A 13,321-nucleotide genomic window follows, 5' to 3' on the forward strand; every position below is an offset into this window, starting at 1 on the left:
TAGAGCTGGGATTCAAGCCCAGGTCTGTGTGCCCCCCAAGCCCACATTTGCCTGCTGTCTCCCTAGTCAGCCCCTTTGGTGACCCCCTCCCCTGTCAGCCCCTATGCCAAGTGGGGCTGGCCTCAGGTTTGGAATCTCCAGGGTACTGGGATTGGGTAGGAGAAACAGCTTGCAGAAGAACCATCAGAGGAGATGGAGGTGATTGGGGTCCCTCCGCTCCTCTGCCCCACCCACCCCTGTGTCCCATTTCCCCCCCGACCGGTTCTTTCTCCAGAGCCCCAAGCCTCTGCTCTCATCTAGGTGCACCGACCTCCTACTCTTGTTTTTTTGTCTCCCACTTCCGGTCCCGCCCCTTCCAGCCTAAGTTGTCATGGGGATAGTCCTCAGCATCCCTAGCTTCCTCCAGCCCTCATCTTATGGTATCCATAACGACAGCCCCCATTCATATCCATGGCAACTGCATCCTGATCCTGTCCCCTGCTGGCTGCCTGGCTCCGGGCAGCACCAAAAAAGGGAAGGAGGGAGAGAGACTTCCCATTAGGAGCAGCATCGGGGAGAGTCTATGCCCATGCTACCCTAAATCCTTACAGAATGTCCTGCCTCTCCCCATCTTAGTGCCTTGGCTCACAAGGTCACTCACTCACTTCTACCAGCTCCTCCGAGGCAAGGTCCTGGTCAACGCTTCCTCCCCAGGGAAGCCTTTAAAGCTGCAGGGGAAATAGTCCAGACTCTGGGTTTTGGATTACTGTTCTGCCACTTGCTCTCTCTGAGACCTCTGGCAGTTAACTTTCCCCCTCGGAGTCTTTTTCCTCACTTACAAAATAGGAATCCTAATTCTTCCTTCACGTTTGTCATGCAGATTAAATAATGTGCGGAAAATGCCTGACACAGGGAAGGTGCGCTGCAAGTGTGAGTTTATTTTTATTCTGCTCAGCCACCCCCAAGCAGAAGGAATCTCTCTCCTGAGCTCCCCCAACACTTCCTCTGTTCCCCAGCCTTGAGAACTTTCAGTTTTGTACTGTGGTTATTTGTGTAACGTGGTTTATCCCCCCCCGCCCCCCCGCCCTGCTGCAGAGGATGCTCTTCAGTTTCTCCCACAGAATGGCCCAGAAGACAGTGCACACAGGCGTGTGTGTGTGTGTGTGTGTGTGTGTGTGTGTGTGTTCTTGTGTTCTTTGCTCCAGGCTGGGAGAAGTCCAGAGCAGGGCGGTGGTGGGGAGGGGGGCGGGCCTCCCAGGCCCTTTCTGAAGTCCAGGAATCCAAAGAGGGAATTGCATTTCCCTCTAGCCCTGCACAGGTGAGAAACAAGTGCAGGGAGGTAAAGTGACATGGCCAGGCTCACAAAGCTGCTAAATGGCAGTCCAGAACTGAAGCTGGGCTTCCCAGCTTTTTACTGCACATATCGTGTGTGTGTGTGTGTGTGTGCGCATGTGTGCATATGAGAGAAAGAGATTTTCCATGTGATCAACATATCCCTCAGTGTTTTGGGGGCCCTGAGTAAAGGGATTTCACATCCCCAGGTCCGGTTTTTTCAGCAGTATGTATGATATCAGGAAGGACATCCTCAAACACTGTCCTTTTTGCCAGGCCCTCTTGGGGGAGACTGCACTGACAGCCTGACCTCCCTGCCCCCTTCCCTTTGCAATTAAAGTTAGGGGCCAGCTCCGAAGGGAAGAATTGCCAAAGAGCAGAGAGCCAGGGGTAGCATGGAGCCAGAAGTGGCGAGAGGCAACAAGTTGTCGTGCAAAGACAGCCTGGGCCCTGTGTCTGCTTTCTGACTTTCTCACTTAATAGGCCGAGTGACCTTAAGCAAGTTTATATTACCCTCTCTGAGCCTCCCTGTCCTCATCTATAACACAGGGCTAATGGGGTCTGCCATAAGTTTCAAGGATTCAGTCAGCTCATTGATGCTCTTGCCCTAGGGATGGGGGTGACTCTAGGGCCCTGTGGGAGCAGAGGAAGGACCTGTAAGCCAAGCCATGTGGAGGGGGCGGGTAGGCATGAAAGGGCGCACCTGAGCTAACTGTTGAAGAGTGGGCAGGATGTAGTCAGATTGAAGTCATGGGGAAGAAGGTATATGAGGCAGGGGTCAGATCAGGAGAGCCATCCACGGCTCTGCTGAGGTAGTTAGAGGTTATCCCCCCAAAAGTTGATCCCTGTAAAGCCTAAGGTAGATCACGTCGCTCTTCTGCTCATCTCAATCAGACCAGAAGTCGAAGTCTTTATCATGGGTTCATTGCCCTTCACGATTTGGCTCCCATTCCTCCTCTAACTTTACCTCTTCTCACTCTCCCCTCATTCACTCTGCTCCAGCTACACTGGCTTTCTTGCTGTTTCTGTAACATGCCAGGCATTGCTCTACCTCAACATCTTTGTGCTGGCTCTACCTTCTGTCTGGACTCCTTTGGCTTCAGGTGACCACAGAACTCACTCCCTCACTTCCATCCAGGCTCCGCTTCTACGCCATTTCTTCAAAAAGACCTTCCCTAATCACCATGTTGAAAACAGTGCATTTGACCATTCTGCCATATTTTCCTCCCTAGCACTTATCTCTACCTGCAATGATAGTATGTATTTATAGTCTGTTTCTCCCGCTAGAATGTCACCTCCCCTAGGGAACACATCTTATGTGTCTTGTTCACTATTATATATTATATTCTATAATTATATTATATTCTGTATAGTCCGAGCACCCAGCACTGGGCCTGGCATACCAAAAATGCTCAACTGTTATTCATTGAATGAGTTCGGATGAGCCCTGGGAAGGTTTTAGTGGGAGAGCAAAATGGACAGATCTGTATGTTGGAGGGCTCTCTCTGGCCACAGGATGGAGAATGGATTGGAAGAGGACACTGGCGGGCGGAGGTCAAGGCTCAGGGGGGAGGATCAGCATGGCCACCGGAGCTTATTCATTGACTCCTTCACTCCAGAGGTTTTGTCAAGCTCTTCTGTTCCAGGCCTTGTGCTCGGTGCTGGCTAGGAGATTACCAAATTCTCTTCCTGTGCTGGGATTCTGGGAGTCATGAACACAAATAGCTGTCACGCTTTGCCAAAGCTAACCTGCACCATAAAAAGAAGGACAGACATGTGCTGTGAGTGGGAGCTCTGAACAGGATCAGCAATAATTTCTGGCTGGAGGCGGCTTCAGGAGGGCTTCTTAGTGGTGGCATATGACCTGAATCTTGATAGAAGTAGGGTGTGGGGGGATTTCTCAGATTGCAGATGGCAGAGATGATAGGGACTGCATTCCAGGTGGAAGGTACTGTATGAGCAGTTTGGGAGGTGGAAAGCAGAGGAGTATTTGGGAGAAACAGGATCTGGGCCAGGCTGAAGGGAAGGGTGGAGAGGATGGGAGGCTGGCAGCTCACCCTGCAGTCTGGCTGAATGTTTAAGGGCATGAGATCTGGAGTCAGACTGCCTAGATTTGAATCCTGACTCTAGTATTAGGAGCTGTGACCACTGATAAGTTACTTAACCTCTCTGGGCCTCAGTTTCTTGATGTATAAAATGAAGATAAATCATAATACCTGTCTCATAGGGTTGTTTTGAAGAATAAACAGATTATTAAATGTGAAGTGATAAGAACAGTGACTGATGTGCTAAGTTCTTCATAAGCATTAGTGATTGTGTCTTTGAGAAGCCTCAGGTGCCAGAATAAGAAGCTTGGGCTATCTCTTGTGGGCAGCAGAGCTACAGATGGTTCACGAACAGAGGAGACAATTGGCTCAAAACTGGGTTTAAGCTGTATGCTGAGAGGGAGAGGTTTGAAAGGTTGATGAGCAGGATCCTTCAGTCCTGAGGAGCATCTTAGATGCCTGGGTTGGCGGGGAGCGGGGCGGGGAGGGCGGGCTAGACTAGGTCTGACGCCTGAAGTGGGAGTTCACAACCCCTGAGGCCCAGGAGGAGAGAGGATTTGGGGTAGAGGGCAGCTCCCCAGTCTGCTTCTGCCTTGTTCCTGGCAGTATTATAGCATGATGTTGGGAGGTTAGAGGATGAATGGTGGGCGGGGAGGGGGTCCTCTAAGGTGGAGCTGAGCTCTACTCCTGCAGCCCAGGACTCAGCTGAGTGGGTGGGTACTGGCTCCCCACTGCACCCAGCCCCCAGCCCGAAGTGCTCTCCCACAAGGCTGGCAGGTCTGATCCAGCTGAAGTTCTTACACTGGTAGGGAGTCCCCCTACATCCACCCTAGCTTGCCCTGCCCTGAGCCCTGGCCTCTGCCAAGTAGGGCTTGAGGAGTGGCCCCTTAAGCCTTTCCAGCTAAGAGCCCCCTCAACCATGTGCCTGCCCAAACCAGACCATTCTCTGGGCTCTACCACACCCACTCCCCCCATAGCCCCCATGCCTCACCCACCTGTCCCTTCCCTCCCAACCCCCTTCCTCCATTCCTCTCACCTCTGTGGCTCCTCACCTTGCCTACTAGGCTCAGGGTGCCTGGGCGCTGTCGCCACCTGGGTTCCCTGGCAGCCTGGTTGCCATGGCACCATGGGAGCAAGTCTGGCGGAACAACAGCTCTGGGTAACCAGGGCGGGCAAGGCCCCGTGTCCCGCTTCTGCCAGTCTCCGACCTCAAGACTTTTGCCTCCCCCTCCCCCAGCTGAACAGAAGAGGCCATGAGGAGGAAAAAGAAGTTGCCCCGCAGGGCAGCTCTTTATCTGTGAGGATGCTGAATGGGAGGCGCCTCTCTCTGTCTCCGAGCCTGAGCCCTTGCAGCCAAGGAACCCTGGGAACTAGCCAGGCCAGTGTCCAGGCAGCAGAGGGCAGGGGCAGGGCTGGGCAGGGGAGGGGTAAGTCTGGAGGCACAAGATTCAGGAGTGGGCCCCAGGCTTGGCATCAGGCTTGGTTGATCTGGGGTGGTGCTGGAGGATCAGGCTGGGAGCGAAAGTGCAGCAAACCGTGTTGGGGACAGAGCCATGAGGGGGCTGGAGCTGAGAGGGGAAGGGGCCTGCGGTGGGGAGGGGGCGCTGTGAAGGAACTGGTCTGTCAGGGGAAGGAAGGTTTTGGGATGGAGTTGTTAGGGGCCAGGACTATTAGAAAAAGGGACTTGAGTGGACAAGACTGGGAGGAAATTGGTCTGTGGATAAGGCTCTGAGGGGACGTGACCATGGTGGGCCAGGTGTGAGGGGTGAGAAGGAACCAGGACAAGTCTGTGAGAAGACCCAGCTTTGAGGTAAAGGAGTCTAAGCAGCTGGAGCTGTGAGCAGTGGGGCAGAAGGGCAATGATGGTAAGGCTGTGAAGTCAAGAGGGCCTGCAGGGAAGGGACTGCCAAGGGCAGCTTGGGGTGGGGGGTATACCTCCCCTCTGGCCTTTAAATGTTGGGGTTCCTACGTCTGTGTGGAAGCTGGGGAGGATGGGGTTGTGGGAAGGGATCTGGTCCACCCATGTTCAGTCTGGCTGAGCAGGCCCATCTCCTGGTGCCACATCCTGGTTCATCTTATCTCATCCCCACAGTGTGGAGGGGGAAGCCCCAGGCAGTGACCTGAGCACAGCGGTTGATAGTCCTGGGAGCCAACCCCCCTACCGGCTGAGCCAGCTGCCCCCCACCAGCAGCCACATGGGGGGCCCCCCAGCTGGGGTGGGCCTTCCCTGGGCTCAGCGAGCTCGCCTCCAGCCAGCCAGTGTCGCCCTGAGGAAGCAGGAGGAGGAGGAGATAAAGCGCTCCAAGGCCCTGTCGGACAGCTATGAACTCTCCACGGACCTGCAGGACAAAAAGGTGCAGAGGAGATAGCTCTGGCTGGGAATGGGAGCTGGGAAGGGGAATGGGGGTGTGAGAGAACCAAGGGAGGGATCCCCAAAGAGGGATACTTGAGGGTGGTATCCAGGGAGGGAAAGGAAGCCCAGAATGGGAGACGAGCTCTAGGATTCTTTGCCCTACTGGAGACTTACCCACTCATTCACCATCCATCCGCTGAGTCTCCTTTTCACTCAACAAACATCGACTGAGCTCCAAGCCCTCACTGGAAATGTAAAGAAGAATAAGACCTGGCCCCAGTCCTCCAAAAATCCAATATGAGAAGCACACACATCCATTGACACTTTCAGAAGACTGTGCTATAGTACATCACATATATCACACAGGATATCATTTAGTTAAAAAAAAAAAAAAGGCTGGGGGGGGCACAAAACGCCATGTATATGGGGGGGAAAAAAAAAAACCCTGGAAGGTTTTCCTTCCAGGAAAATTTCATATACCAAAATGTTAATTGTGGTTATTCCTACATATCGTGACTTTAGCCAAACCGATCTTCCTTCCTCTCTTCTTTCCTTCTTTCTTTCTTTCCCTCTCTCCCTACTCCCCCTCCCTTCCTCCCTCTCTCTCTCCTTTCTCTCTCTTCCTCTTTCCTTTCCTCCTTCTGGCTCTCAATTTACTTCTTACTTTCTCACCGTTTTTGGCTTCTCTGGGTTTTTTTCCAACTTTTTTGGAATAATGGACCTCTATCTCTTGTAAATAAGAAAGAAAACCACCATCCAGCCTCATGTGCCAAGTGCTATCAGAGATTAAAATGAGGACACCACACAGAGCCCAGCCTGGCGTGTCCAGGCAGCTCTAGGCAGTTAGCTGTGACTTGGGGCCGGTGGGGAGGGGAGAGAAGGGGGTGGTATGTGATTGAGGCTCAGGGAGATGAATGAGGCTGGCGTGAGTTTCTGACCTTGTTCCCCTCGATCCTCCCCTGCTAGGTGGAAATGCTGGAGAGGAAGTATGGGGGCTCCTTCCTGAGCCGCAGGGCTGCCAGGACCATCCAGACAGCCTTTCGCCAGTACCGCATGAACAAGAACTTTGAGCGGCTCCGCAGCTCAGCTTCAGAGAGCCGCATGTCCCGCCGCATCATCCTTTCCAACATGAGGATGCAGTTCTCCTTCGAGGAGTACGAGAAGGCACAGAACCCCGCGTACTTCGAGGGCAAGCCTGCCTCGCTGGACGAGGGTGCCATGGCCGGTGCCCGGAGCCACCGGCTTGAACGAGGGCTCCCCTATGGAGGCTCCTGTGGAGGAGGCATTGATGGTGGGGGAAGCTCCGTCACCACATCTGGAGAGTTTTCTAATGATATCACAGAGCTCGAGGACTCCTTCTCCAAACAGGTCAGTATCCCTGAAAAGGGCCTTTCCTCCCCATCCCCATGCCCTAGCTACTCCTATGCCTCTTTACCTATGTTCCGTACTAAAAGGAGTTGCCTGGCAAGCATTTGAGGAGGGGCTGTGAGATTGAGGAGAAAGATTTGGCCAGACGAAAAAATCAGGTCATTAAAACAAGCAAGTTAAAAATCTAGGCATGGAGAACACAAAGAAAATTTATGTTCCCACTCTCTGGAACGTGACCCACTATGGAGTTCAGGCCTAACCAACAGGTGATGAGCTCCTACTCCGTGCCACGGGCTGTGTGCGAGACCCCCGCGAGACCAGGGGAGGGGACAGGGGTGGTGGTGGTGGTTTCCCAGTTTTACAAAGAAGGAGACTGAGGCTCCAAATCCCTGAGAAGCGAAGGGACTTCTCCAAACTGGAGTGGAACTCAGCTCTGTCTAGTTTCAAACTCTGAGCCCTTTCTCTTATACCACACTTACTAGGGACCAGGCTCTGGGCTGGGCACCTTGACGGAGACAGATGAGAGCTGTCCAGGGTCGGTTTTTAAGGCTCTCCGAAGCCAGTAGAAAATAGCAGACATGTGTGCGTGACTGTCCCCTGAAACAGAGTGGGCTCCAAGCCATGAGGAAGGACCACCTAGAGTACCAAGGGAACCCAGAGGAAGGAAAAGAAACTTTCTTTTGGGATTAACAGAGAAAGCTTCTTTGGGAAAATAGCACTGGAGCTGGGCCTTACCAGACAGATAAGATTTAGCAAGTTAGAGACTGTTGGGAGGGTGTTGCTTGCCCAGGCAATGCATTGGCAAAAACACCGAATGGCAGGAATGTAATAGGCTGTGGTGGTGGTGGTGGAAGGAGACCATTCTCAGCTCAAGGGTGTAGTCTGTGGAGCCATTCAGGTGCAAATCCCAGTTCTGCCATCTCCCAGAAATGTGATCTTCAGCAACTTGCTTAACCTCACTGAAACATGATCAATAAAACAGAGGTAAAACCTTCCTTCTAAAGCTGTGTGAAGAGTCACTTCAGCTAGGAAATATACATGACAGCACTTATGCATGGTGGCTGTTAAGTACATGTTAGTTTCCTTCCTAAAACCAAGGAGGTATTTGGCAGAGATTATTGAATGAAAGAATGAATGAATGAAGCCTTGTAAGAGAAGAAATCATTCTTCTCTAATCTCTGTGATCTGGCCCTGCCATCAGCCAGGATGGGCTTCCCTGGAGCTAGGGATAACCCCTGGGCTATCCCTGGAGGGGATATATGTAGGGGGAAGGAAAGAAGTATTAAAGGGAAGATTGAAATCATCCATCCATTCATAACAACAGACATTTAATTGAATACCTCTTCTGTGTCAAGTGTGTTGAGCTGAGCTGAAAAGAGGGAAGCCGGACCTGGACCCAGCCCTCAAGGGGAGAATGGGGGTTACGGGATCACAGTCTGGTGATTCTATGAGGGACTAGGCCTGGGTCCAGCAGTCAGTGCTGTCAACGTCCAGTGGAGAAGTATGTTAGTTACGTGTATTAGTTACATTGCTGCATATCAAATGATGCCGAAATTTAGTAGCTTAAAACTGAACTTTAAGACTGAGCTTAAACTAGAAACATTTATTCCTTCATGCAGTTTCTGAGGGCCAGGAGTGGCTTGGCTGGTGACTCTGGCTCGGGGTCTCTTATGAGGCTGCCATCAGGCTATAGGTTTAGACCACAGTCTCTGAAGACTTGACTGGGGCTGATGGGTCTCCTTCCAAGCTCACTCACTTGACTACAGATGCTCACCATGTGGACATCTCCAAAGGGCTGCTCATGGTGTGGCTTCCCTCCAGAACAAGGGGTCTGAGAGAGAGAGAAAGAGTGAACAGGAGTTCTCAGGAAGGAATCTAGTCTTTCATAACCTAATCCCGGAAGTGACATCCCATCCCTTCTGCCATATACTGTTGGTTCCACAGACCACGCCTTGGTCAGTGTGGTACACAAGGGTGTAGAGACTGGATACCACAGAGAAGCCGAGTTACCAGCCACGGTTTGGATCTCAAATAATAACTATATGGATTTCGTAAGACAGAACCAGATGGGGGGCTCTGGGAGCCCAGAGGAAGCCGAGATTTTGGTTTACCCTGGGGAATGGCAGAGGCAAGAAATAAGGATTGAATCCGGGAGATGGCATTTGGCTTGGGTCTATAGGGACATGAAGGAGATACTGAGATTTCTGAGAAGAGAACTTGTCGCCATTACCCAGCTCATGTGAGCTCACAATGGCTCCCTGGGAGTTGTTTTATATACTGCAGAGAACCTGTGGAGGTGGGGGAGGGGAACCACTTCTTCTTGGCTGACCCACTAGGAAGATTTCCCCTTTCTCCCTCCCTCCCTCCTTCCCTTCTACCCTCCTTCCCTCCCTCCCTCTTACCCTTCCTCCCTTCCTCATTCCTCCCTTGCACCATCCCATCCTCCTTCCCTTCCTCTTTCCTCCCTTTCTCTCCCCTTCCCCCTTCCCCTTTCCGCCCACACAGGTAAAGTCTCTGGCTGAATCCATTGATGAGGCCCTGAACTGCCACCCATCAGGGCCCATGTCTGAGGAGCCAGGGTCAGCCCAGCTGGAGAAGCGGGAGTCAAAGGAACAGCAAGAGGACAGCTCGGCCACATCCTTCAGTGATCTTCCCCTCTACTTGGATGACCCAGTTCCCCCACCATCCCCTGAGCGACTGCCCAGCACAGAGCCCCCACCCCAGGGCAGGCCCGAGTTCTGGGCACCAGCCCCTCTCCCACCAGTTCCTCCACCAGTGCCACCAGGGACCCGGGAAGATGGTGCCCGTGAGGAAGGCACTCGCAGGGGTCCTGGGTGCTTGGAGTGCCGGGATTTCCGGCTGCGGGCCGCCCACCTCCCCCTGCTTACCATTGAGCCTCCTAGTGACAGCTCCGTGGACCTGAGTGACCGCTCAGATCGCGGCTCTGTCCATCGCCAGCTGGTGTATGAGGCTGATGGCTGCAGCCCCCATGGGACCCTGAAGCACAAGGGGCCACCAGGCAGGGCCCCAATCCCACACCGCCACTACCCAGCCCCAGAGGGCCCAGCCCCAGCCCCACCAGGGCCCCTGCCACCAGCCCCCAACAGTGGCACCGGGCCCAGTGGTGTGGCTGGGGGTCGGAGGTTGGGGAAGTGTGAGGCAGCAGGCGAGAACTCTGATGGTGGAGATAATGAGAGCCTTGAGAGCTCCAGCAATTCCAATGAGACCATCAACTGCAGCTCTGGCTCCTCTTCGAGGGACAGCCTGAGGGAGCCTCCATCCACAGGCCTGTGCAAGCAGACTTACCAGCGGGAGACGAGGCACAGCTGGGACTCACCAGCCTTTAACAATGACGTGGTGCAGAGGCGACACTACAGAATTGGCCTCAACCTGTTCAATAAGTACGTGCTCCCTGCTCCTGCCTCTTCACCCCCTCCCTATCCTGCCAGAAGCACTTGGACCATGGGGGCTGGACTCCAAGCAGAGCTCCTGTTTCTGCTGTCCTCTCTCATTTTGTGGATGGGCTTTCTCCCTGGCCTGGGCAGCGGGGTGGCAGAATAGAAAGCCCTCCTCACCACACACACACACACACACACCCTCCCTCTTTCAGAAGCAGCTCTAGTCCTAATACTGTCTCTGACTGGCTGTGGGACTTGGGGCAGGAAGCTTCCTTTTCTGGGCCCCAGTTTGCTGTCTGTAGGGATAGGTTTTGAACCTCAGTTCCCCCACATCCCCTTTTCGGTGAGGAGGTGATACAATGTATCAAGAGCCCTGCTCTGAGTCCCAGGAGCCCTGGACCCGTAACCCCACTTTGGCCAAACTGTGTATGCAGCCCTGGGAAAGGTGTGTTCCTTCCTTGGGCTTCAGGGCTTCCATCTCTTAGCAGGGTATATATCTGAGGCACTGGGGGGCAGCGTGGGGTGCTGGAGTAGTCCGTGACCATGACCGAGCTCTTTCCAGATGCCTGGTTTTGTGCCAGGTGCCTAGGAGCGGGGTGGAAGCGTGACATTTGGTCAGAAAAGGAAGAGAAAATGGATGCCCTATGTCTTTATAGCTTAGTAGATGCCATCACCTGTATTTACTTCTTGCAATAGCTCAGTAAGGTGGGAAGTAGTGTCCCTGTTTTATAGAGAAGGGATTGAGGCTTGGAGAAGTAAAAAGGAGTTGTCCGGAGTCATGCAACAGGTAAGTAATGGACTTGAGACTCTGGTGGCACCAAAGTCCCTTCCAAATTCCAGCCTCGTTGGGGCCTAAGGCTCTGGGGTTCTGAATATGGGATAGTTCAGACCCAGATTTGGCCTTGTGGAAAGTGGGGAGTATCTTGTCTGTTGAACAACCCACAGAGGCTGGGTAATACCTTGTCTGGGTGGAATGTGAGACGCAGACAAGGTAACCTCTTTGCTTTCCTATTCAGAGGGTTTGTGACTGGGAGAGAAGGGCGTAGCCTGGAACTCACGCCTTTTCCCAGGACTCCTCTGTGCCTGCTAGGGGTATGGAAGCTCCTGGCATAGAGCAGCCTCTCATTAGATCTTAATTTTCTTTCCATCATAGTGTGGCTCCCATGGAGGAGGAAGTTGGGTTGAGGATACCTTGGAGTTTGGAAGCTCTGTGAGAGTGGCTTCCTCTCCTTGGGCCTTGGTTTTCACATCTGTGAAGGGATTGGGCCAAATTATGTATTCAACTTCCTTGGTTCTTTGAGGCTGTGGTTGGACCTCAAATTAGTTCAAGTAGTGGGACAGAGGGCCAAGGTCTCGGAGGATAGTCATCTCATCTACCTCCCCTCTTTCTGCAGGAAGCCAGAGAAGGGCATCCAGTATCTGATCGAGCGGGGCTTCCTGTCAGACACACCGGTGGGAGTGGCTCACTTTATCCTGGAACGGAAAGGCCTGAGCCGGCAGATGATAGGGGAATTCCTAGGGAACCGGCAGAAGCAGTTCAACAGAGATGTGTTGGAGTGAGGACCCCAGGATGGGGCAGACTGGGCCAGGGATTCCTGGAAAAGGAGGGCAGGAGGGAGGAAGTGGGCAGCTGGTCCTTTTTGCATGGATAAACTTTACAAAACAGGATGAAGAGACCTTTCTGCTCCCATGCCCCTGTACTTCAAAAAGGTCTGATCTCTTTTGGCCCTATTTCTACAAGTCTTCTGGGTGGCCCTGTTTGTCCTCGGACCTGCTTTGGGCCTCAGTTTTTCTGTCTCTGAAAAGAGTGGGTCAATGGAAAGGACCCTTAGTAACCATGTGTCTGGCCTTGATTTTTCTGGGATGGATTCCATTTCAAACATTCCTTGAAAGTACTTGCTAGGGCCATGGGTCCAGATTTTGGAAGTCTGGCAGTGGGGGTGTTTGTCTATTCGGGCAGGTCAGGATAGGTCAGAGGTTTTCTACATAGGATTTGAGAGTGCCATACCCACTTCTTTGTTCCACAGCTGTGTGGTGGACGAGATGGACTTCTCCTCCATGGATTTGGATGATGCACTCCGGAAGTTCCAATCCCACATCCGAGTTCAAGGCGAGGCCCAGAAAGTGGAGCGACTCATTGAAGCCTTCAGGTGTGCCTGTCTCCCATTCCCAAAACTTCCCTTAACCTCCTTCCAGGGGGCAGCGGAGTCTGTGTCTCCAAGTCACCTCTCTGAACCTCAGATTTTCCTCACACCAGAAAATGGAAATTATAAGTCCTATCTTGCCAGGCAGTCATGCAATTGTGAGGATCAGAGGTAGTATACCTAGAGTATCTAGCTCAGCACCTGAGATGTGGACATCCAAAAGTTGATGACAGCAGCCCCAGCTAACACTTGTCGAGTCCTCACCAGATAGCAGGTGCTGAGCTAGGCACTTCGTACGATTATTTGACCAAATACTCATAACAACCCAATGAGGTAGGTGCTTTTATTATTATCCCCCTGTTGCAGATAAGAAATCGGAAGTTTAGGGGGTGAAGTAACTTGCTCAGGGTCATACAATGAGTAAGAGGTGGAGCCGGGATTTGAACTCAAGTGTGTTTTCCTCCATGACCCAGTGCCCTTAACTCTTATCCTCCACCATTGATACTTTGGGAATTAGGCAGACCTGGATAGAAATCCCGGCCCCAACATTTCAGGGTATGTAGCAGAGAAACAGAAGAATGACGGAGAACTTGTTGCTCATAATGGGAGAAGGATTTGCCTTAAAGTCAGAAAGATCTGGGGCGCCTGGGTGGCTCAGTGGTTAAGCCGCTGCCTTCGGCTCAGGTCATGATCTCAGGGTCC

The 13,321-nt window shown here is 52.7% G+C and overlaps 1 protein-coding gene across 6 annotated transcripts in view; it reads left to right on the plus strand.

Annotated features, from left to right (window-relative positions):
* IQSEC2 (IQ motif and Sec7 domain ArfGEF 2) overlaps window positions 1-13,321 on the plus strand; it is an 83,656-nt gene that overhangs the window by 53,022 nt on the left and 17,313 nt on the right. For all 6 annotated transcript variants that reach the window (XM_059385787.1, XM_059385786.1, XM_059385791.1 and 3 more), the window contains 5 exons: window positions 5,449-5,710; window positions 6,676-7,077; window positions 9,583-10,478; window positions 11,870-12,031; window positions 12,503-12,625. In XM_059385787.1, coding sequence (XP_059241770.1) covers window positions 5,449-5,710; window positions 6,676-7,077; window positions 9,583-10,478; window positions 11,870-12,031; window positions 12,503-12,625 — 1,845 coding nt within the window. The remainder of the gene's footprint in view (window positions 1-5,448; window positions 5,711-6,675; window positions 7,078-9,582; window positions 10,479-11,869; window positions 12,032-12,502; window positions 12,626-13,321) is intronic.

Source organism: Mustela nigripes, chromosome X (genome assembly GCF_022355385.1).
Source record: "Mustela nigripes isolate SB6536 chromosome X, MUSNIG.SB6536, whole genome shotgun sequence".
Lineage (NCBI taxonomy): Eukaryota > Metazoa > Chordata > Mammalia > Carnivora > Mustelidae > Mustela > Mustela nigripes.